Source organism: Triturus cristatus, chromosome 1_1, assembly GCF_964204655.1.
Source record: "Triturus cristatus chromosome 1_1, aTriCri1.1, whole genome shotgun sequence".
Taxonomy (NCBI): domain Eukaryota; kingdom Metazoa; phylum Chordata; class Amphibia; order Caudata; family Salamandridae; genus Triturus; species Triturus cristatus.
This window is the reverse complement of record NC_140579.1, coordinates 46,577,737-46,600,787: the sequence shown is the minus strand read 5'-3', so window position 1 is coordinate 46,600,787 and position 23,051 is coordinate 46,577,737. Positions and strand designations below refer to the sequence as shown.

General features: G+C 51.8%; 1 protein-coding gene across 1 annotated transcript in view; it reads right to left on the bottom strand.

Annotated features, from left to right (window-relative positions):
• LOC146869329 (2',3'-cyclic-nucleotide 3'-phosphodiesterase-like) overlaps positions 1 to 23,051 on the bottom strand; it is a 244,517-nt gene that overhangs the window by 210,071 nt on the left and 11,395 nt on the right. Inside the window, exon 2 of the mRNA XM_085650141.1 lies at positions 4,488 to 4,583. Within this exon, the coding sequence (XP_085506267.1) occupies positions 4,488 to 4,583 (96 nt within the window). The remainder of the gene's footprint in view (positions 1 to 4,487; positions 4,584 to 23,051) is intronic.

Here is a 23,051-nt window from a genome sequence, read left to right as displayed (position 1 = left end):
TTGAAAAGCCTCTAGATCAGCCAGAAAGCTGGCAATCTCCGCCTTCCCAGCGCTTTCACAATGAAGGTTTAAGTCCCCTAAAATGCTGAAAGTCGCCGCTTGACTAGCGTTGAGCATGGCTTTATTCACTAGGTCTTCCCTAAATGCTCCTGATGGCCCAGGAGGGCGATAAATAAGAAAGCCGGAGATGGTAAGGTTGTGATTCGGCATTATTTTAAATATGGCACTCTCACAGTCCATTACGTTTTCCCTAATAAAACTACAGGAGTAAATATCTTTCATAATGATTGCAATCCCGCCCCCCCGTTGCCCCACTCTATTTAGACTCTTCATAACAAAGCCAGAAGGAAGAGCCAACCAAGCTTCTGCTATGGAGTCTTGTGTAAGCCATGTCTCTGTTAAGAAAAGAGCATCAGGGGATTCATCCTCCAAAAGGTCGAAAACCTCAGCATGATGTTTAACCAGAGACCGACAGTTCAAGCTCAAGTACCTGAAATCCGTATGGTCAGAAGGGAATAAATCCAACTCCTCCTCTAGGAGTTGGAACGCGCAAAACGTACATTTAACAGGGCCGTCCAGTGGATGCCATGGTAAGGAGGGGCATTTAGACTGCAGCCCCACTAGCTCAGAGCGCGAATAACTCCAAGATATAATTGAGGAATGGGCAAGGGGTCTGGTGACTGGCGACGGCCCGGACGGGCGCAGACTGGCTTGCCTTTGGCATGCCGCCAGCTCGTCCGCTGCGCGGTCACGTCAGTGCCTGCATAAATAGCGTCCAATCCTCTGGCAGCTAGAGCGCTAACCGCGAGTCACCCCCAAGATGGCAGTCACGTTCCTAACTCCACCCGAGCCTGGATCGAGAAGCAGCTTCCCCTTCACTCGCCCACCGGCACCACCACGAGTAATTCCCCCGCAATGCCCCCAATGCGCAGCAATCAGCAATCAGCAGTCAGTCAGGTAAGGAGGATAGTCTCAACACACTGAAGTGATTAAAATCAAACATAAAATAAAGCATGAAATGTATCACAGATCTCAATACACACTAAGCAATTATAAAATGCGCTACACTTACTCCCGGCTCACGCCTCAGGAGTCTAAGGTCTGCGCAGTCGCGTCAGTGCCTCCATAAATAGCGTCCAATCCTCTGGCAGCTAGAGCGCTAACCGCGAGTCACCCCCAAGATGGCGGTTGCGTTCCTAACTCCGCCCGAGCCTGCATTGAGAAGCAACTTCCCCTTCACTCGCCCACCGCCACCACCACGAGTAATTCCCCCGCAATGCCCCCACATCCATGCATATGTATAATCACACACAGATGCATATACAGTCTCACAGATGTATAACTCCAGATCCATGCATACACACACCCAGAGGTACACACTCATACAGATGCACACATTAATGTGCACACTCACACACAAACCTTGTAAAGACTCACAGATGGATATCTTCAGTCCATGCATGCACAGACTCACACATCCATGCATATATATACTCACACACAGATGCATATAAAATCTCACGGTTGTGTAACTCACCACTCATGCATATATCAGACCTTGCGATAGGCAAACCCATAGAGAGGCATCCACATACGTAAGTACAAACCCACAGCCAATAAATACAGACTAAAGCATACACAACCCTCAACCACACATGCACATAGACACGCACATGTATTTGCATACTCTGTATCTCAAAACCTATATATGCATATACAGACACACACAGGCACTAATTCAAGCCCAAAACACAGACAGATATAGAGATGCTCACACATGCATGCACTCCCATAGATAACTCCAGGGCCTCCCATATTTGAATCAATCAATCAATGACACTTATAAAGCGCGCTACATACCCGTAGGGTCTCAAGGCGCTGGGGTGGGGGGTGCCGCTACTGCTCGAATAGCCAGGTCTTCAGCTTCTTCCTGAAGGAGAGGTGGTCTTGGGTCAGGCGCAGCTCGGTCGGGAGGGAGTTCCAGTTCTTGGCGGCCAGGTAGGAGAAGGACCTTCCTCCTGTAGTCGCTCTTCGGATGCCGGGGACGGCGGCGAGGGCGTGGTTGGCTGATCGGAGGTGGCGCGTGGGAGCGTAGAAGTTGACTCGGCTGTTGAGGTAGCTCGGGCCTTGGTCGTGTAGGGCTTTGTGTGCGTGGGTGAGGAGGCGGAAGGTGATTCTCTTGTTGACGGGGAGCCAGTGAAGGTCTCTCAGATGTCCGGAGATGTGGCTGGATCGTGGGATGTCGAGGATGAGTCTGGCTGAGGCGTTCTGGATCCGCTGGAGTCTCTTCTGGAGCTTGGCGGTGGTACCGGCGTAGAGGGCGTTACCGTAGTCCAGTCGGCTGGTGACGAGGGCCTGGGTGACGGTCCTCCTGGTCTCGGTGGGGATCCACCAGAAGATTTTCCGAAGTATGCGTAGGATGTTGAAGCACGCCGAGGAGACGTTGTTGACCTGCCTGGTCATGGAGAGGGAGGAGTCCAGGATGAAGCCCAGGTTGCGTGCATGGTCTGTCGGTTTGGGTGCGGTGCCCAGGGCGGGAGGCCACCAGGAGTCGTCCCAGGCGGAGGGTGAAGAGCCCAGGATGAGAACCTCCGTCTTGTCCGAGTTCAGTTTCAGGCGGCTGGTCGTCATCCACTCGGCTACCTCTTTCATCCCTTCGTGCAGGTTGGCTCTGGCGGCGGCGGGGTCGTTGGTCAGGGAGAGGATCAGCTGGGTGTCGTCGGCGTAGGAGATTATGCTGAGGTTGTGTTTGCGTACGATGGCCGCGAGGGGGCTCATGTAGACGTTGAAGAGGGTGGGGCTCAGAGATGATCCTTGTGGGACGCCGCAGATGACTTCGGAGGCCTCTGACTTGTACGGTGGAAGGCGGACTCTCTGTGTTCTTCCGTCGAGGAAGGAGATGATCCATTCCAGCGCCTTGTCCTTGATTCCGATGTTGCTGAGGCGCCGTACTAGGGTGCGGTGGCAGACCGTGTCGAATGCCGCGGAGAGGTCTAGGAGGATGAGGGCCGCTGTTTCTCCATTGTCCATCAGGGCTCGGATGTCATCGGTGGCGGCGATGAGGGCGGTCTCGGTGCTGTGATTGGCTCGGAAGCCGGACTGTGAGGGGTCGAGGGATCCGTTCGTCTCGAGGAAGGCGGCCATCTGCTTGTTGACGGTCTTCTCGATGACTTTGGCTGGAAACGGGAGAAGCGAGATGGGGCGGTAATTCTTGAGGTCGGTGGGGTCCGCTGTTGGTTACTTGAGTAGAGCGCTGAGTTCGGCGTGTTTCCAGCTCTCGGGGAAGATGGCGGTGTCGAAGGATGTGTTGATGATGTCTCGCAGGTGGGGTGCGATGACAGCGTCGGCCTTGTTGAAGACGTGGTGAGGGCAGGGGTCGGTCGGTGATCCGGAGTGGATGGAGTTCATCGTGCGGGTGGTGTCTTCGGTGCTGATCGGGGTCCAGGCGTGGAGGGTGGTGGTGGGTGGGGGTGGTTGGACGGTCATGGTGTGCGATGGTTGGTTGTTGAAGCTACTGTGTATGTCCGTGATCTTGTTGTGGAAGTATGAAGCGAGGGAGTTGCAGAGGTCTTGCGATGGGGTGATGTCGTTGTTTCCTGCGCTGGGGTTGGAGAGCTCTTTCACGATGTTGAAGAGTTCCTTGCTGTTGTGTGCGTTGTTGTCCAACCGGTCCTTGAATGCTGTTTTCTTGGCGGCGCGGATCAGCTGGTGGTGTTTCCGGGTGGCAAGTTTGTAGGAGGTCCTGTTGTCCGGTGTCGGTTCCCTTTTCCAGACTTTCTCGAGGGCTCGGAGGTTCTTCTTGGAGCACTTGAGTTCGTCGGTGAACCATGGGGCCTTCTTGCTGCCGGGTCTGCCAGGCGGGGTCCTCAGCGGGGCGAGCTCGTCCGCGCAGTCGCTGATCCACTTCGTGAGGTTGTCGGCGGCCTGGCTGGGGTTCGCTGAGCTGGCAGGAGGGTGCTGGCTCAGGGAGGTGGCGAGCTGGTCTGCTGTGATCTTGTTCCAGCTTCTGTGGGCGGCTTGTTGCTGGTGTTGGTGGGTCGTCGTTCTCTTGAAGGTGAAGTGGACGCAGCTGTGGTCCGTCCACATATACTTAGACATGTACACCCAAGTGTGAACATGCATGCACACACTTATGCATACACACACACCCACACGCACACACACACACACACACTGGTACGCACTCACAGCCAGATAATGCCACAACTGTGCACACATACTCTAACACACACCATGTGAGTATGTAAGTACTACTTTAGGATCAGAAGAGTAATTCTTGATTTTATGATTTTTTAGGATGAGCCCTTGGCCGATTTGAGCCCCAATATCCAAGTGCAGTGACTCTCATCAGTATATTTATTTGGTGGGGACCATGACCCAGTTTGTAGGGTGACTCATCAGCCTCCGTGTTCTTGAACTCCAAGAGGTCACAAAAAGACATGGGCATGGACATATACAGAGACACAGCACTCACTGCAGCCACTCACCCTCATGGTTTTATATTGTTCCTCTTCCTTGACTTTAGACTCCTGAAAATATTCTTCCTCTTTCTTCAGAAGACGCCGCCATTCTTGAAGTTTTACCTGCAGAGATGAGAGTGCAAGAAATAAGTGTAGATATATGGAGTGCAGTCTTTTTTATTATTAACAAATTTTATTGACTTTGACGGTATATAGCGGACGGTACTCGAAGCACATATTTCGGATACAGCTTATATGAGATGGTGCCAATTATATTCAAACAACAACATTGCCTGTGAACATACAGGCCCAATAACTAAACTTGGCACAGGTTACTGCATCTTTCACTGTAAGTAAAATGTCCAGGTGTACATGTTTAGATGACAGAGCGACTCATCTTACCTAAATATGGTCAAGTGAGTTTGATTGCCTGGTTTAGGGAGGGTCTAATGGTGGCAGGGGAGGCAGGTCTATGCCGCGGTCTGTTGCCCAGCAAGACCATATTTTCCTATGTTTTTGTGGACAACCATGTGCCTGGTACACCACGATTTCAGCCTCCATGCATCTGTCCATGGCCTTTCTCCACCCACCCATTGATGGCGGGGAGGTACCCTTCCACGTTTGGGCAATGCCCCTCTTGGCAAATGTGAGGCCTAAAAATAGAAGATGTTGTTTATAGTGATTTTCCCCTATCCCCTCGGTGCTGTGAAGTAAGAAAAGCTTGGGATCGAATGAAAGACACCAGGACAGGACCAGACCCAGACAAGAAGATATTTTATGCCAAAATGGTTGCAGTGCCCCACAGCTCCAGACCGTGTGTTGAAACGTCCCCGCTGATTCTCTGCATCTCAGACATGTGGGGGACTGGATAACGCCTATCCTCCAGAGGGTGGAGCGGGTGTAGTATGCTCGGTGGAGGTATTTAAATGGAATTAGGTGGTATCGTGTGGCTATAGTGGCACCTCGGGACTAGCTAGAGCCTCAGTCCAGTCATCGTCTGTAAGGTCGGGGATGTCTGCTTCCCACCCATCCCGGGTTTTGTGTAGTGTGGTTTGGGTATGAGTAGTCAGTGTCTGGTAGATTTGCCGGACCTTATACGTGCCAAGATCCCCCATTAGTAAACATCTCTCTAGTGGGGTGAAATTCTGGTTGACCTCCCAGCAAGCAGATTAGGGGAGTCAGGGGATGTCTCAGCTGCAGATATTTGTAAAACTGTGTCCGGTGCAAGTGGTATTCTATTTGCAGTTGCTGAAAAGATTTGAGAGTGGGTCCCAGCAGAATGTCGCTCATGGTAGAGATTCCAATGAGGTCCCATGCTCGGAAGCTTGGAAGCTCGGCGACAGCCACAGTACGTCGACTGCATGCAGATTCGTAGCGCAACACAGGCGTCGCCCCCTCCACATAGGCAATTATTAAGGAGTACATTAACCTGGGCGAATCACGTGCGTGGATTGATATTATGTGCCCAAGATATAGTGGGACAGGGCAACATGAAGACCCACAGATATTTGAAGCCCTCGGTTGCGTGGGATAACTGCGAAACCCAGGAGCCGCGCCCATGGACTCCGCATACTAGAAATAACACTGGCTTTGCTGGATTAGCTCCAAGGCCGGAGGTCTCCCCAAACACCCAAAGTATCTGGAGAATCCGGGGGCGGGAAAATCCAGGATCGCTTAAAAAGAATAATACGTCGTCTGCATCATAATTGTCGATTCACCGCTGCTTTAGCGGGTCCGGTTCTGGGGGTCACGATACTGGGGGGAATCGGCCGCCATCTTGGAGTGGTGGTGGTGACATTTTCGGGGCGTCATTTTGAGCGGGCTAGTGGTGTTGTAGACACGCAGTCACTCTACTTAAGGCGGTTCCTCAAGGGGGTCAGCCTGGATAAGGTACCCTAGCTCTTCAGAGCGTCTGCGGACTCGCGCGCTTTAGTGCTGTGTTGAAGGTGCGCAGCGTTTGTTTTTAAATCACCCGTCTTGTATCTATGTTAATTATTAGTTTGTTCTCCCCTGTTTTTAAAATCGGGCATTTTCCCTCTTACCTGCATCATAATTGTCGACTCACCGCTGCTTTAGCGGGTCCGGTTCTGGGGGTCACGATACTGGGGGGAATCGGCCGCCATCTTGGAGTGGTGGTGGTGACGTTTTCGGGGCGCCATTTTGAGCGGTCTAGTGGTGTTGTAGACACGCGGTCACTCTACTTAAACCAGTCCTCAAGCGCACAGCGGTAAAGCGCAGCGGGCGCGCCATTATCGCGCCTGCGTCGTGCCAGAGTCCTGCCCGTCTGCGCCCGTCAGCGCTAAGGAGGCGCGAGGCGTGGGGATACGCTGCTCGTGGGAGTTCCTTCCCTACTGAGGTGATGTCCTCGGTGAGGGGATATTCCAGGGATGAGCTGTTGGACATCGGACAGGCGGCCCCACGCTGTGCGTACGAGCCTGTTAGCCCCCTCTGTGGTCAGTATAAGTGTGCCTGTGGAAATTGGTCGCTTAATGCCCCCTCTTTAATTTCTGCTTTGACGGAGTCTTCTCCGTGTAAGCCCTCTTGTAGTAGACCATCTGCCTCTCGAGATATTACTATTTGGAATCTCAACATCAGGTCCCTTCTGAAGCACCACTCAGAACTCTATGATCTTTTAAGGGAGGAGACACTTGACGTGTTCTTCATGACGGAAACTTGGCTTCAGGAAGTAGACACGGCAGTCGTGAATCTTGCACTCCCTTAAGATTATTCTATCTTTACTCACAATCGGGCATCTAGGGGTGATGGCATTGCTATGGTTGTAAAGTCTTGCTACCCTTGTGATTGGAGGGTAGTGAATCTGTTAGGATGCGAAAGTGCGTTCTTCAGAATTTCTATTAGCCATCATTTTACTTTATCTGGCCTCCTTATTTATCGTCCTCCCGGGTGCGACACTGCTTTTAGAAAGGCTCTCCCGGAATGTGTCAGCTCTCTGGCATTGGGCTGCGCTTACTTCAGCATTCTTGGAGACCTTAATCTCCATTTTGATTGCCGTCATATCTCTGCCATTAGTAGTACTTTGGCGGATTTGGAGGCCCTTCAGCTCAATCAGCTGGTTACCTCCCCCACTCATGTGGGGGGCCATATTCTTGATCCTTTGTTTACAAATCTGACAGGGGCCAAGGTGGCTAAGCCTAGCCCTGTTGCCTGGTCCGACCACTTCTTAGTTAAAATTTCTCTTTTGATCAATGAACATCCATTTAAGCCCCTGGATAGAGTAGTGTATAAACGCCATTGGAAGAAACTCAAACTGGAGGATTTTTACCATCTGTTGGAAGTCAACCCTCTAGGCTCTTATCTCAATGTTGATTCTGGGTATGACCTTTTCTGTGATTGGGTTTCTCGGGCCTTGGATGTATTGATCCCTGCGGTCTGGACGAAATGTCGTCCCAGAGAACCCAGCCCATGGTACGACAGTTCCCTGGTGCCGTTAAAAAAAGCCTGTAAACAAGCAGAACGGGACTGGCGGAAATCCTATGAGGCTGGGAAAAAATCTCTGTATTTTTCTAAAGTCAAAAAATATCATAGAGCTGTGTGTAGAGCCCGTGCTGCCTATTATTCACAGGAATTCAGAACAAGTCTCAATCCGTCCAAGCTAATTAGGTCTCGCTGAGGCAGCGAAAGCTGTCTCTTTGAGACATTTTGTAAGTGGGTTTTTAAAGTGCTTCCCCTGGCATAGAGCTACAGTGCACGAGGCGTGCACGCGCGCAAAGCAGCCATATGGATTTACGTTGCTCTCCCTCGTAGCCCCTCTTCGCCCCCTTCCCTGCTGCTATTTCACACGTTTTCATCAGAACTCCCGCTTCTCTCCTCCATCCCCCACGATCGCGTCTCGCGCGTCCAATGCTTGTTCATTCTCCCCGCCCCCCCTCCATCGCGTTTTGCGCGGCCAATGCTTGTTGGGCTTCCTTTCACAAACAAGTGCTGGGAAACTGCCCTTGACATGTTCAGTGCAACTGTTCCATCAGACACAAATGCATAATCTCACTAGTGCAAATAAATGAACTACACTTGCAGGGACAGCTAGGCAGGCTACATTTACAGGCCTTCGTTCCTTACAGTGTATTAATAGTGTAAGTGGGTGTGTCGGTGTATTGTTCAAGGTGTGAAGGCCTGTTCCAACCCCTGCAGTGACCTTTATTCACTCGTGACCTTTATTCTCTGCTGCAGGCACAGTGCCCCCCTGCGGGCCATTAATTGGCCCCCTTCCTGGCCATTGTCTGTGCACTGGCTGCCAAGGGTCGGGCTGTCACTGACGCAGTTCACACCTCCTTTCGGAAAGGGCGCATGGCGCCTGTGGGTTGAGGAGAGTGGGGGCGGGGGAGGGGGGCTCAAGGTGAAACATCTGTCCCTCCCCTTCCCAGTGATTGTGGAGCACAGTTCAATGCTGGCCATCATGCATGCCACTGACATGCTTATTTTTGGCAGATTATACAAATGAAAGTACATCATATGGCTTGCACGACCAGTCCACTATGTCCTGTGGATGTGATGTGCATCTATCTGAATTTATAACTGCGTTTCGCTGAAACAATATCTGTGATATCTATCAGAGCTCTCCGCACTAAAAAGAATAACGCAAACGTAAACATGGAAAGTGCGATTCGAAGTGAATGGAACTTCAAAGCACACAGAGCAGCAGTTAGCGCGCCTACACACAAGTCCTCTCAGTGCTGTTTAATGAATCTCTGTTGCACACAGTTGGGAAACGCAGCTGGTGAAAAGACCCTTTTATACCAACAGCCGTGCATGGTAGTCCCATGTCAACCCTTGTTTGGCGCTGATGCGGTTCTTCAGCTGAACAGGCAGCTTGCGCTTCACGAGGGATGTCTGTGAGCCCACGCTGCAGCGGGTTACATTATTAACTTCTCACAATTGTCCAACACTTGTGAATGTACCGGGGTAACAAGGGGTGTCTTAGAGCCGGAGGACGCTGTCAGAATTCACTGCAGGCCCCTTATGCAGACATTCACAGACTCGGCTTTTGGTTGCGCACAGCACAATGACCCTCGTTGTTTTTGTGTGTGTAGCGCTACATATCGCACCAGTGGTGTCATTGCGCTTCAAACGTTGGTTACTAGGAGGGCAACTTAAAAGTGAGATGTTAGGATAGTGCCAAATTGTTATGAGAGTAGAAGCTTGGTTACTAAGGCGCTGCTTTAATTCGGGTGGATCATGACAAGCTCATTGTGGCATGTTGAAGAGCGCTGTGAAAATTCCACTTCACCAGTAGCGAATGGTTTCAATTGGATAGCACTGCCCTTGTTTGCCCCATTGCACTGTATAGTCTAGTGGCAAAAACCTGTATTATGTTACAGCTCAAGCCATTTTTAAATGGACTTTTGGAATTTCTGTCTCGATCTTGCACATTTCCCCACTATCCTTCATGTAAAGTTTACTGATGTCCTTGACTTTAACCGGGGCAGGAGGTTGTGAGGTTGCTCTTTCCCATTTATTGTTCACTGTTAATGTAGGTCTGAGTTCAAAAAAATTAAGACGGTGTGAGCATTAATCGTCATGAGAAATTTCCAAACCCAATGCAAGCATCTTACACTGTATGCAAGTCAGCGTTGTCTTCATTTTGCTCTCTTAGTTACAGATCAACGACATTGGTGAATTTCCAGACATAGCCCCTTAGCCTAGTTTTTATAAGCCTAATGACATTAGGAAAGGGGTTCACAGTGTGTTATGCACTTTAAAAACAAGCATTGGCATAGCCAATAGTTCTCGCCTTTGGGACCATATAAGTGTTTAGCAATGCAACAGTTGATGTTGTTGCACCAAGGATATTGTGCTGCATAACTAAATACTTATAAGGTCCCAAAAGTGAGACCTATTGGCTATGCCAATGCTTGTTTTTAAGGTCCTAAAGGACCTGACGGCCAAAAGAGCTTCTGCGGCGGAAATTTGTTCAGTGGCCCATTGTGAAGACCTGGCCTCTTTTTTCCTTGAAAAGGTTCAAGTTATCTACCATGCCTTCTCCATCACTGAGCCGGTAGCTGAGCCCACTAGCCCTACACCAGCCATAGGTGAGGCTTTGGCATCATTTCCTAGTTTGTCGATGGAGATATTTTTTAAACTGGCCCATAAGATAAAATCTGGCTCGTCAGCGGATCCCATGAGGCCAGCTCAGTTTAGAGACTCTGCTGTTATCTGTCTTCCTCCATTGTGCCATCTCATAAATCTCTCTCTCGCCTCAGGTGTTGTTCCAATTAAATGGAAACAGGCTGTTGTGACACCCATTTTGAAAAAGCCCACTATGGACCCCCTAAAACTCGAGAGCTATCGCCCGATCTCTCTCCTCCCCTGGGCCGCGAAAGTTGTTGAGTCCCATGTGAACGAGGTGCTGACTGAACATCTTGTAAAGGCAAGCATTCTGGATCCCTCCCAGAATGGCTTCCGTGCTGGTCACAGCACCGAGACTGCCTTGCTCTCAATGACGGAACATCTCCGTTCTGTGCTTAACTCTGGTCAGACTGCGGCACTGATATTACTTGATCTTAGTGCCGCGTTTGATACGGTCTCGCATAGGATCTTACTCCAACGTCTCAGGGAGGCGGGTGTTATGGGCATTGCTCTGGACTGGTTCCGCTCTTTCCTTACTGATCGGACCTTTAAGGTTGCTACTCCGCCTTTTGAGTCCAAGTTCTACTCGCTGGAGATGGGTGTGCCTCAGGGTTCGTCGTTGAGTCCCACATTATTCAACCTTTATGTGAGACTGCTAGCGGCTGTCGTCAAACATTGGGGCATGACTATGGTCTCCTATGCTGACGACACGCAGCTGGCAGTTGTCCTGAGTGGCGACTCCGACCTCGACGCCCCCAGATTCCGGGATGGTCTCTTGGCGGTAGCTAGCTGGATGAATGCCAACTGTCTTCAACTAAATGCAAAAAAAACTGAGGTCATGATTGTGGGTAAGCGGACGGATCTTTGGGGTGACATGTGGTGGCCTCCTGAACTGGGTGTAACTCCTATTCCAGTCTCAGAGGTAAAAAACCTGGGGGTGTGGTTAGATTCTGCCCTAAGTTTCAGTGTCCACAAAAAAAAGTGGCGGCTACCTGTTTCGGCATTCTACGAGGGCTGAGACCCATCTTGAGGTTCTTTGATGCTTCTACCAGGCAGCTGGTCATACAGGCATCCATACTATCGCGGCTTGATTACGCCAGTTCGCTCCGGCTGAAATTGCCCGGATGCAACGTGTCCAGAATGCCGCAGCAAGAGCCCTGGTAGGTCTACCGAGGTTCTGTTCTGCGGAAAGTACCATCCGTGCTTTGCACTGGCTGCCTATGGCACAGAGGATCCATTTTAAGACCTTGTGTCTTTCTTTCAAGATCCTCAAGTGGGCCTCTCACCAGATTCTTGCTAATCTTTTGGTGCCCTACGTGCCCTCGCGTTCTCTGAGATCCTTAGGTCAAAACCTGGTGGTGGTCCCATGGTTTAGGCTATGCAGGGCCGGAGGCCGGTCTTTCCGGGTTTTGGCTGCAAATCTGTGGAACTCTCTTCCGCCCCACATGCGTGAAATGGATGAGCTTCTGAAGTTTAGGAGGGCTATCAAAACGCATTTGTTTCCTTTTTCACCTTAGTACTTTGATCTGCGCGCTTTTGCCCTTGTACAGCTTTGTTGTGTTGGGACCTTTCTTTAAGCGCCGGGACGCCCCTTGGCTGGGGCAGCTGTGCGCTATAGAAGTGTTTTTAACATAACATAACATAACATATAGCGCAATTCTGTCAGACCGGTCCTGTGACCATTCATACCCACGAATTAATGGGTCCCGCCTCACCCATGTAGCTAAGGGCTCTGTTGGAGCACAAATAGCAATGGATACAGGGGGCAACCCTGCCTCGTACCCTGACGTTTTGGGAAGGGTGCTGGCCGGAAACCTGCTACCCGCACAGAGGCCGAGAGCTCTGTGAGTAATAATTATATGTAGGACAAAAAGCGTGGACCAAAGTTGAGAGATCAGAGGAGCTGAAATAAATAAGTCCAACTTAGGGACTCAAACGCCTTATCTATATCGGCCAAAAGAATGGCCGCAGGGCAGCCCATCTCTGAGGCCTTCGCAATGGCATTGTGAACCCTTCTAATATTGTGCTTGGCAGACCGGTGCAGCATGAAGTAAGCCTGGTCTGGGTGGATCAGTTCTTGGACATATGTGCGGAGGTGGTCAGCAAGGACCTTACCCAACAGTTTGGGTTCAAAATTTAGGAGGAAGATGGGGCGGAAAGAAGATGGTTGTTCTGGAGGTGGCCTGGTTTAAGGAACTCCACTATCTCGGCATGGCGCCAATCAGGAAGTAAGATGTGCTGCTCCAGAGCCTCATGGAGTGCATCCAACAGATGTGGCCGAGCTGCGCATTGTGTGGTCGTAGAAAGTCACTAAGGAAGCCGTTGGGGCAAGGCGCGCGACCGGCGTGCATGTTGGATAAAGCCGCATCGAGTTCCTCTGTGGTTATGGGGGCATCTAGCTGGTCGCGCAGGTGGTCTGGGAGCTTTTTGGGAGATATGTCTATTAGGAAAATCCCCTATCGTCACGCTCGATACGAGTTCCTTCTGCTTGTATAAGGAGGCATAGTAGGCCGTGAACGCTTGTACGACTGTGTCAGGGGTAGTACAAAGGACTCTGTCGGGATTTCGAAGTGCCGGCACCGAGGCGGGGCCATCGCCGCCTGCCACTAATGATGAAGTATTTTAATTGATTTATCACCCCATTGATAAATCCTATGTTGGGTCGCTAACCAGATCTCATGCGCCTCATTAGTGAGATGCTGATGGATTTGTTGTTGTACTTGGAGGAGGCTGCGTTGTGGTATTGGGCCTGAGATCTCTGCAACTTCGGCTTCAAGAGTCCTTGCAATTTTCAAGGTCTACTATTTGTGCAGGGTGCTTGCGTTTTTCCCCAGTGCGAAAGCTGAAGTCCACCCCGTGGATAGTGGGTTTAAGAGCTTCCCACAGTATAACACTGGAGGGGGCAGTGCCACATTGAACGTTAGATAGTCTGTAATAGCCTGTTGGAGAACTTCTTGGTAACCCGGGTCACGGAGGTGCCAGGGTGATATGCGCCATCCGAAGGGGGGTTTGTTTGCCCAATGTGTAGTAGAACCGGAGGTGGTCGGAGAGGCCTCTCGGCAGGATAGAGACATGTGAGGCCCTATGTATGTGGCTGTGCGGTAAGAAGAAGTAGTCTATTCTGGATAGGGAGCCATGTACGGCTGAAAGGAACATGAAGCCCAGTTCCGTGGGGTGATATGCCCGCCATGGTTCTGACCACCCCAGCGTGGCGGCAAGTTGGTGGAGTTTGGATTCTCCCGAATGGGGCCTATGTCCTGACTCACGACGGCGGTCCAAATGTGACATGGCATCATTCCAGTCGCTGCCAGTATTATTAGACCGTCCGGGAGTTCTCCCCAGAGTCGTGTGTTTTTGTCAATGAAAGTGTTTCCTAAGGGGGGAGGGGCGTAAACACTGCCTATGGTTATTGTTTCGCTGTACAATGTACCTGTCGCTATGGTGTATTATTCCCCTGGATCTGACCAGAGTTTTGACAGAGTGAAGGGGATCCAGCAGTGTACGAGAATGGCGAGAGCCGCATGTGAACCCTGAGTGGTGTACTGTGTCATAACCAAACCGAGCAAGACATGGGGCCTTATTGCCTAGTAGATGGGTCTCTTGCAGTAGGAGTATATCCGCTTCCCAGCGATTGGCTTGCTGAAGGACAGTGCTTCTCTTTATTTTATTGAGCATCCCTCTAAGGTTCAGACCGCCAGGCTGGGAATTACTTGTGTGCGAGGTCATCTGTCATCTAGGGAGGTTGCCAGCTAGGGGGAGCGCGTGAAAATGTAGTGGGTTCCCTGTGCCTATGTGTGAAATGAAATAACTTTAGTCCAGGAAATCTGAACATCTCCCGCCACCCTCCCCCCATGTCCCACCCCAAGACCTCCACCAACAAGGAGTATCTGTCACGGTTGGAGAGAGCCCGAGGCCTTAACAGGGGTTCCCAGGGTACCTCTGCAATAGTACCCCAAATTCCCACAAAACCTAAACATAATTGTTCAGGGGGTGTTAGTGGCTCCAGGCCCCCAAGCCATATTTGCTCTCTAGGTGAGCCATAGTCTTCGGGGTGATCAATATCCCCAGTGGAAGCCATGGGCAGAAGAGGCAGGAGGGGTCCCGCTGCATTCACGACTCGTCGCCCTGTGTCTGGGAGCACCAGTTGGACCTCGACCTGCGTTGCCTTTCGGAGCTGACCCTCTTCGGACGATTCCTATGTGTATCCTGTGAGGAGTCAGACTCCAGAGGCGGCGGGGTGGGTGGTTTTAGATTTACTGTCTCTCCAGCCCAAGTGAAGATTGCTTCCGGCGTATTAAAGAAGAGAGATTTAGAATTATATGTTATTCTCATTCGGGCTGGGTACAACAGCATATACTGCACATTGAGGCCTCCAAGTCTGCGTTTGGCGGCTGTAAATGACTAGCGCTGTTGCTGCACCAGGCGGGTGTAGTCTGGGAAGGTCATTATGTTTTGTGAATCATAGAGCAGTTAATCCCTGTGGGTTCTTGCATATTGAAGGATGGTTTAGGGGTCTACATAATTCAGCAGCTTGGCAATTACTGGCCTGGGGCGTTCCCCTGGAGGGGGCTTCCTGGTCAATGCCCTGTGGGCTCTCTCTACCATGAAACAGGAGGATAAGGAGTCTTCAGGCAGGAGGGATCTCAACCACTGCATGAGAAAGCATTCCATGGAGAAGCCCTCGCACCCCTCCGGAAAGCCAATGAAGCGCAGGTTATTGCGTCGGGAGCGGCCCTCGGCATCTTTAACGCCGGACGCCAGCTCTTGTGTTACGACGGTAAGTTTGTTCACCTTTTTTTGCAGGGTTGCCACTGTATCCTCCACCGTCGAAAACACAGGTCTCCGCCTACGTGATGCGATCCACAGCCTTTCTAAGATCTTGACACAAAAAGGAGACCTCCAAACCCACAGCACTAATCTTTGTGTCCAGGGTATCGTGGACCTGAGTGCTCGCGGCCAGCAAAGTGTCATTGTTGGGGACAGGGCTCCCGGTGTCTGTGTTGCTCGTGCCACCAGGGGCTGAGGCAAACTGGTCCAGGGTGCTTTGCTTGGAGGTGGGGCCCACTGGTTTATCCTTGGCCATGATGGAAAAGGGAGGTGGGGAGGGGGAGCCATAGTGCAGTGTCTACCCCGCTTCTGATTGTATTTCCTTCCGCTAAAGATTCTGGCACGTATCTCTGCTAGGCAACCTGCCACCTAGGTGCCCCGTTGGGGACACTCGGGTATACTACAGCGGGCCGGGCCTCACGGAACCTGGCCCCCCTGGGCCACAAGCCACACAAAGCCTAGCTCAGCTGCCTCCGCAGCCCAGGGTCAGCCAGCCAAGTAGACCGCCTACCGGGATCAGACTCGCCGGACCGCTAGCCCACAGGTCTTCTCGCAACAGCTCAGTCCTACGGGGCCCCAGGCTGCAGTCCCTCCAGGATGTTGCAAAACGGCTGGAGCTGGGCCCACAACCTTCAATACTGAAGCCGCTCGATGGAGCGGCTTCAGCATCCACTCTGGGGCGGGGGAATAGTGGCACGTCTCCGCACAGGCCCTTTATGTGAAGAGCCACCTCTGCTGTATCCCCAGCCGGGCCGTGACACCCTCAGCACGGGTCCCAAGGTCGTCGATCAGCTGCAGCGTCGACTTCCGGCCGGCGCGGACCCCAGCCAGCGGGGCCCAGTGCCTGCCTCCATTGCCATGTCTTGGTACTTTTGGGCCCCACGAGTGCCTCTAGTAGGATGGGAGGCGCAGGCGGGCCGGAGTACCCCCGTGGGCGCAGCCCCGGCCACAAGCAGGTCTCCTCTCTGGGCCCTCAGGCTCAGCCAGCCACGAAGGTTGGTCAACAGGATCGACCCGGGCGCAGTCAGTGTCACTGTCTGCCCCGGTGCTCCTGGGTTGAAGGGAATCCCTGGGGTGGCACCCGGCCCTGCGGGGCACACCTGTGGCTCAAGGCGCCTGCCGGACCCCTTCGAGCTGCACAGGGTCGACCTTGAGGACGCCGCACTACCTCTCGCGTCTGAGCCCTCCGATGTGGGTGAGTCTTCTGTGTGGGGGCCGATGGCTATGCCCCAACTGCCAGGGGCCCCGACTGCCCGCGGCGCCACCACACGACACACACGAGGGCCTCCACGAGCCCCACGGGACCTCCAGGATCTCCTGGGCACCTGCAACCAGGTCCCAGATCTGGCACCGGCCGCACTGGCCCCGGCGCGCCACAGCCCCGGCACCTAAGTCGTCAGCGAGTCCCACAGGGCAGCACTTCGGCTTCTTCTTGGGCCACACTCACCACGCCGGGCGCCTGCGACAGCGTGATCTCGTCCTACGGTGCCGGCCCTGGTACTAGGCCGCGACTCCTCCATCGGCTGTAGTGGCTGCCCTCGGCATCAGATCACCCACGGCGCCAGGATCAAGAACGCCTCTTGGCTCCGAGTGCAGGAGCAGTGGATTTGGCTCACTCAGGAGAGGAATATCGGCGGATTATTGCAGATTATGGCTTGGGCGGTCGTAGCTTCACTAGACTGCATCCACCATGATGGCTGTTCAATCCACGTTACCATGGAGTACAGTCTTACTTACAAAACATTTACACTATAGTACCGTGAGGGTTTCGCTCCCGCGACGGCAGATCTTCACGACATTTCCAACATGGCCGCTGCCATGTTCCGGACCGGAAGCAGGGTGAGCAGTCCAGTAGTCCAGCAGGGAATTGACGGACCACTAACTAGAGAGCAGGGGGGCGGAGCCGGTGAGGTCAAGGAGACGCCGGGAATCGACCAGAGGAGGGACGCGGAGGAGAAAGAAGGAGACGAGGAAGGGAGGACCAAAGAATCGACCCCGACCCAGGTGGAGAAGCAGCCGAGAAGAGACCGCTCTAGAGCAACGCGCTTGAGTCCAGCTCTCCAACCGGAGAAGAGGAGGCTGGGACTCCCAACCCAACGGCCTAGGACGGTCGTGGGTCCAGGCAAGTGTTCCAACCCCGAAACATTAAAATCCCCCTGGCACCTAGGCACGACACGTTAGGAAGCACGGGTGACGGGAGCACATTTTCCCAAAAGCGGCACAAGACCAAAGTGATCTATCTGACTGTGTCCTTCTTTCTTTTGTTTTTTTTTATGTTCCTTTTCCGGTATTTCTGCCTGAGGAGAGAAAACAAGTGAACAGACAGATACAGGAAGAGTGCAGGCACCAACCCCAGGCACTGTCTGTGACAGAGAACAGACAGACACAGGAAGAGTGCAGGCACCAACCCCAAGCAGGGTCTGTGACAGAGAACAGACAGACACAGGAAGACTGCAGGCACCAACCCCAGGCAGGGTCTGTGACAGAGAATAGACACAGGAAGAGTGCAGGCACCAACCCCAGGCAGGGTCTGTGACAGAGAAAAGACAGACACAGGAAGAGTGCAGGCACCAACGCCAGGCAGGGTATGTGACAGAGAACAGACACAAGAAGAGTGCAGGCACCAACCCCAGGCAGGGTCTGTGGCAGAGAACAGACACAAGAAGAGTGCAGGCACCAACCCCAAGCAGGGTCTGTGACAGAGAACAGATACAGGAAGAGTGCAGGCACCAACCCCATGCAGGGTCTGTGACAAAGAACAGACAGACACAGGAAGAGTGCAGGCACCAACCCCAGGCAGGGTCTGTGACAGAGAACAGACAGACACACGAAGAGTGCAGGTACCAACCCCAAGCAGGGTCTGTGACAGAGAACAGACACAAGAAGAGTGCAGGCACCAACCCCAAGCAGGGTCTGTGACAGAGAACAGACAGACACAGGAAGAGTGCAGGCACCAACCCCAGGCAGGGTATGTGACAGAGAACAGACAGACACAGGAAGAGTGCAGGCACCAACGCCAGGCAGGGTATGTGGCAGAGAACAGACATAGGAAGACTGCAGGCACCAACCCCAGGCAGGGTCTGTGGCAGAGAACAGACACAGGAAGACTGCAGGCACCAACCCCAGGCAGGGTCTGTGACAGAGAACAGACACAGGAAGAGTGCAGGTACCAATCCTAGGCAGGGTCTGTGACAGAGAACAGACAGACACAGGAAGAGTGCAGTCAGCAACTCCAGGCAGGGTCTGCAACAGAAAACAGACAACCAAAATGAGAGAGCGTGCATCAAACGTATACATGAGAGCATTTATCAGACTCCTACAGGATCTTCTACGGAGAACAGACAGTCACAGGAAGACGGCGGGTGGCAGCCTCACACAGGGTGTGTGACTGAGAACAGTCACAGCAAGACGGCGGGTGGCAGCCTCATACAGGGTCTGTGACTGAGAACAGGCAGCAGGCACCATGCAGAGTAGAAGACAAGAAACAGGCAGCGAGAGAGAGTGAAAGTAGATGTCACGTGCTTTCATGGTCTATGACAGGAGTCAGGCAGGTGCCCGCAGAGAGAGTCTGCAACGGAGCAGGTTCCAGCGCTTTACAAGGTCTGAAGCAAGAATCAGACACCAGCCTCTTACAGGGTCTGAAGCAGGAATCAGACACCGGCCTCTTACAGGGTCTGAAACAGAAAACAGGCAACACACTCATAAAGGGGTATGTGACAAGCAACCTGCCAGAAAAAGAGAGCAGACACCAGCCCTTTACAGGGTCCGTAAGAGGGAGCAGGCACCAACCTCATACAAGGCCGCAGCTGGGAACAGGCAGGATTAATGAGAGAGAAGGCAACATTCTGAGTTTGCAAAAAGCACTGTGTAGGAGAGTAGGGTCTGCTATCCTATGGTCACCCCAAATGTTTGCTTTTTGCTTCACTGGTTTTTGACATATTGAGGCTGTGGGCCTGCCAATCAGACCCCCAGCCTGCTGTTCTCTCTACTAAATTGACACTGTGCACCCTAGGTGCATAACCTATTGGAATTGGATCACCCTGTGAGCCCCTGTACCAGTGTACACTAGGTACCCAGGGCATTGGTGTATCTAAGGCCTGCCAGGGGCTGAAACATGTATTATGCCACCCAAGGCTTGGCCTAACAAATTTGACACAACTGGCTGATCACTCAGCTGGGGTAAGTTGGTGTAACCACCTCTTACTTAGGTGTAGTATACCTTCAGCTTATTTCACTTCCTACAACAATTGCTTTTGCCAAGGCTTGTTTGCTTCGATCAAGTCGCCGACACCGCCGACAGCGAGAGCCTGCGTAGGACAGCTCGTGAACCGACTCCTGGACGTCGTCGACCTTCAGGGACCACGTGGCTGCAGAGACAATCTACACCTTTCTTCCTGTTTGCACCCGACATCGCCTGGTACCCACCTGGTGCCACGCTGGTCACTGGCTAGTGACTGTGAACACTGTCCCCTCTGCTTACAGGTCTTCAACATCTCTGATCCACTCTTGGATCCACCGCATCTCTTCCAGACCGACCGCCTGCAGCATCTTTGTCCACAGGCTCCACGGAACAGATAGGAGAAACCCGACGCACTTCGACGCCTATGCACCCGCTTCCTGTGGGTGAGGTAAAGCTTGCACTCCGGTGCCCAAGTGTAGAGAATCATCTCTAGTGTCTGTGTTTCCAATCTTAAGTTCCTAGGTCATCCGGAAGATCCTCTTTGCAATAACTTTGTACTTTTTACGCACCCATTGAAACCTATGGGAGCACGCGTGTGACTATTTGCTCTGCACACGCAACCCGTGGACCTCCTGGTCACTAACTGAAGTTAGCTCCTTGTAGGCCCTGCGATTCTAGAGGCCCTAGGCCTTTTCCCTTTTCTGTTCGTGGTACTTATACCACTATTTTAGTATATGGTTTGAGTGGCCACCAGGGCCTATCCATATAAAGTGCAACTTCTGTGTAATCTACTGTAATCTTGTTTGACGATTTGTGCTCCTGTGCTCATAAAGAGACTAGGGGTTACTTTGAGAAATAAATACATATATATTTTGAATATATATCTGTGTGGTGTCCTTTCATTGGTATAAAAGGGGGTTACTTTTGGTAAAACAGCTTGCTTAACACGCTTCACGAGTTTAGCCTCAAAGACTGCTTAGCCTACGCTACCACTAGGGCAGCTAGTCCGAAAAGGTTGACTTACAACCACACCATAAGGGTTGCTTGGCATGGTACAAGGTGGTCACTTTAACTAGTGAACATCATATACCAGGCCAACTTCTCACATTGGTGAACAGCGGTTGGATTTGAGCTTGCTGTGTTTTACCATTGTAATCTCTTGGTTACCAATTGAAAGATCACATAGGTACCTGTAGGTACATATAAAACAAGATTAGATATACATAAGTTCTACTGAACTTAGTTGTTGTAGAGCAAAGGGAGTAGCACACCCTGACTACAACTACTAGATAGGTTTAGTAGGTAAACCCAAGTGTAGGTAGATTGCAACACACCCACCCACACTTAAGAGCAATGGCTGGGGCAGAGGGGTCCAAGGTACCCATCTCTGTTGAGAGTGACCCCCAGAGGGCACTATCCATCTTTGCTACCCTAAATCAGAATGAGCTCAGCCATTTGGCAACTCTTAGAGGCCTTAAACAGCCCAAGAACCCTACCTCTGCTGAGCTCAGAGAACTCTTACAGAATGATGAAAATCAGAAAGAGCTCGAGAAAGCTTCCCAGTTAGCCCCCTTAGGGACAGGAACAGGAGGCCCCCCTTCTGAAGATGCTACTGAGGTACCCCTTCCCAATAGTCACCCCTTAGATGGGATGCCTACCACAGAGGATGAGAGTGAGAAGGATACTGAAAGTAGTGAGGATGAAGGGAGAACTAGCCCAGTGCCAAGTATTAAACGTGGCCCAGCTAACCTAAGGCTATTGGGGACTGACAGTGGGTTCACCCCATTGGATCTCCCCAGTGGACTTAACACAGGGCTTGGAAGGCAAAGGAATCGCTCAGGTGAATCCAATGCTTCCCATGGCTCTAGAGGCTCTCAAGGTCACTCCAGAAGGAGACTGACCACCCCTCAGAGGAGGGAACATGAGGCCAGAATGCAGGAAGCCCAGTTGAGGATCAGGAAGCAGGAGCTAGAAGTAGCCCTGATGGAAGAAAAACTGAACAAGGCTAGGCATCCTAAAGAGAGTGGGTCTATACCCACTGGTGGCAGCATTGTCCCTAAGGACAAAGATAGGGTCTTTGACAGTAGGAACCTGTCTACGGTTGTGCCCCCCTACAAAAGTGGGGATGACATCCACAAATGGATGACTGCTCTTGAGAGAGCCTGCAAAGTGCAGCAAGTTCCTGAAGACCAGTGGGCAGCAATCCTCTGGCTCTCCTTTGAAGGAAGAGGCAGAGACAGACTCCTCACTACTAGAGAAGAGGATGTCAGAAATTACAGAGTCCTGAAGAGTGTCCTAGTTGATGGGTTAGGCTTAACCACTGAACAGTACAGGTTAATGTTCAGAGACACCCAGAAGACACAGACTCAGGACTGGTCTGAATATGTTGAATGTGCCACTAAGGCTTTGGAGGGTTGGTTGCTGGGAAGTAAGGTATCTGATTATACAGGATTGTACAATTTGATGATGAGAGAACAGATTTTAAATAACTGTCAAAACCAGCAACTGCATCAACACTTGGTTGACTCGGATCTGACCTCTCCCCAAGAATTGGGAAAGAAGGCAGACAAATGGGTCAGAACCAGGGTTAAGCAAAAGAACCAGAACCAGGGCCAAGGGGGTGATCAGAAGAAAACAGACCAAAAGGGTGGAGATCAGAAACCTAAAGACCAGAAGTCTTCAACAGGGCCCCAAACTACTGCTAAGGAGGGTGGGTCCCAACAGTCCAAAAAGAAGAAAGAAGGTCAAAAGAAACCCTGGTGCAATCATTGCAAAAATACAACTCACTGGACTAGTGATTGCAAAAAGGGTGGAGCCCCCAACACTGTTGCCCCTAAGGCACCTGCTCCCAGTACTACTGTTAGCAGTGTTGGTCCCCAGACAAAGGGTGTAGTGGGAATCACTATGGGAACTGAAGGAGATTCTGACTTAGACAGAACCCTGACACAGGCAGTCTTGATCTGTGATGGGGACATTGATTTGTCCCTGACTGTGAGCCCCAGTAACCTGGGCAAGTACAGACAGACTCCTTTAATAAATGAAAAAGTGGCTCAAGCCTACAGGGACACATGTGCCAGTGTCACTATGGTGACACCAGGCTTTGTGGATCCTGGACAGTACATACCAGGTGAGAACTACCTGGTGACCAATGCCAGCAATGCCACTACTTCACATAGTGTGGCAGTTGTTAACTTCTCATGGGGAGGGGTAACTGGCCTCAAAAGGGTTGTGGTTAGTGCAGACCTCCCAGTAGAATGTTTGTTGGGCAATGACCTAGAGAGTTCTCTATGGTCAGAAGTGGAGTACAGGACTCATGCAGAGATGTTAGGTATATCATCACATGTCCTTGCTGTGACCAGGTCACAGGCCAAAAAGTGCCTCACTGAACCTCAGGTCTTGGATCCTGGAACAATGGACCAAGCACCTACCAAGAAGAAGAACAGGAGGGTCAAGGCTGTGCCTTCCCCCCTGCCTCAGAGTGATGATCAGCCTTCCCAGGA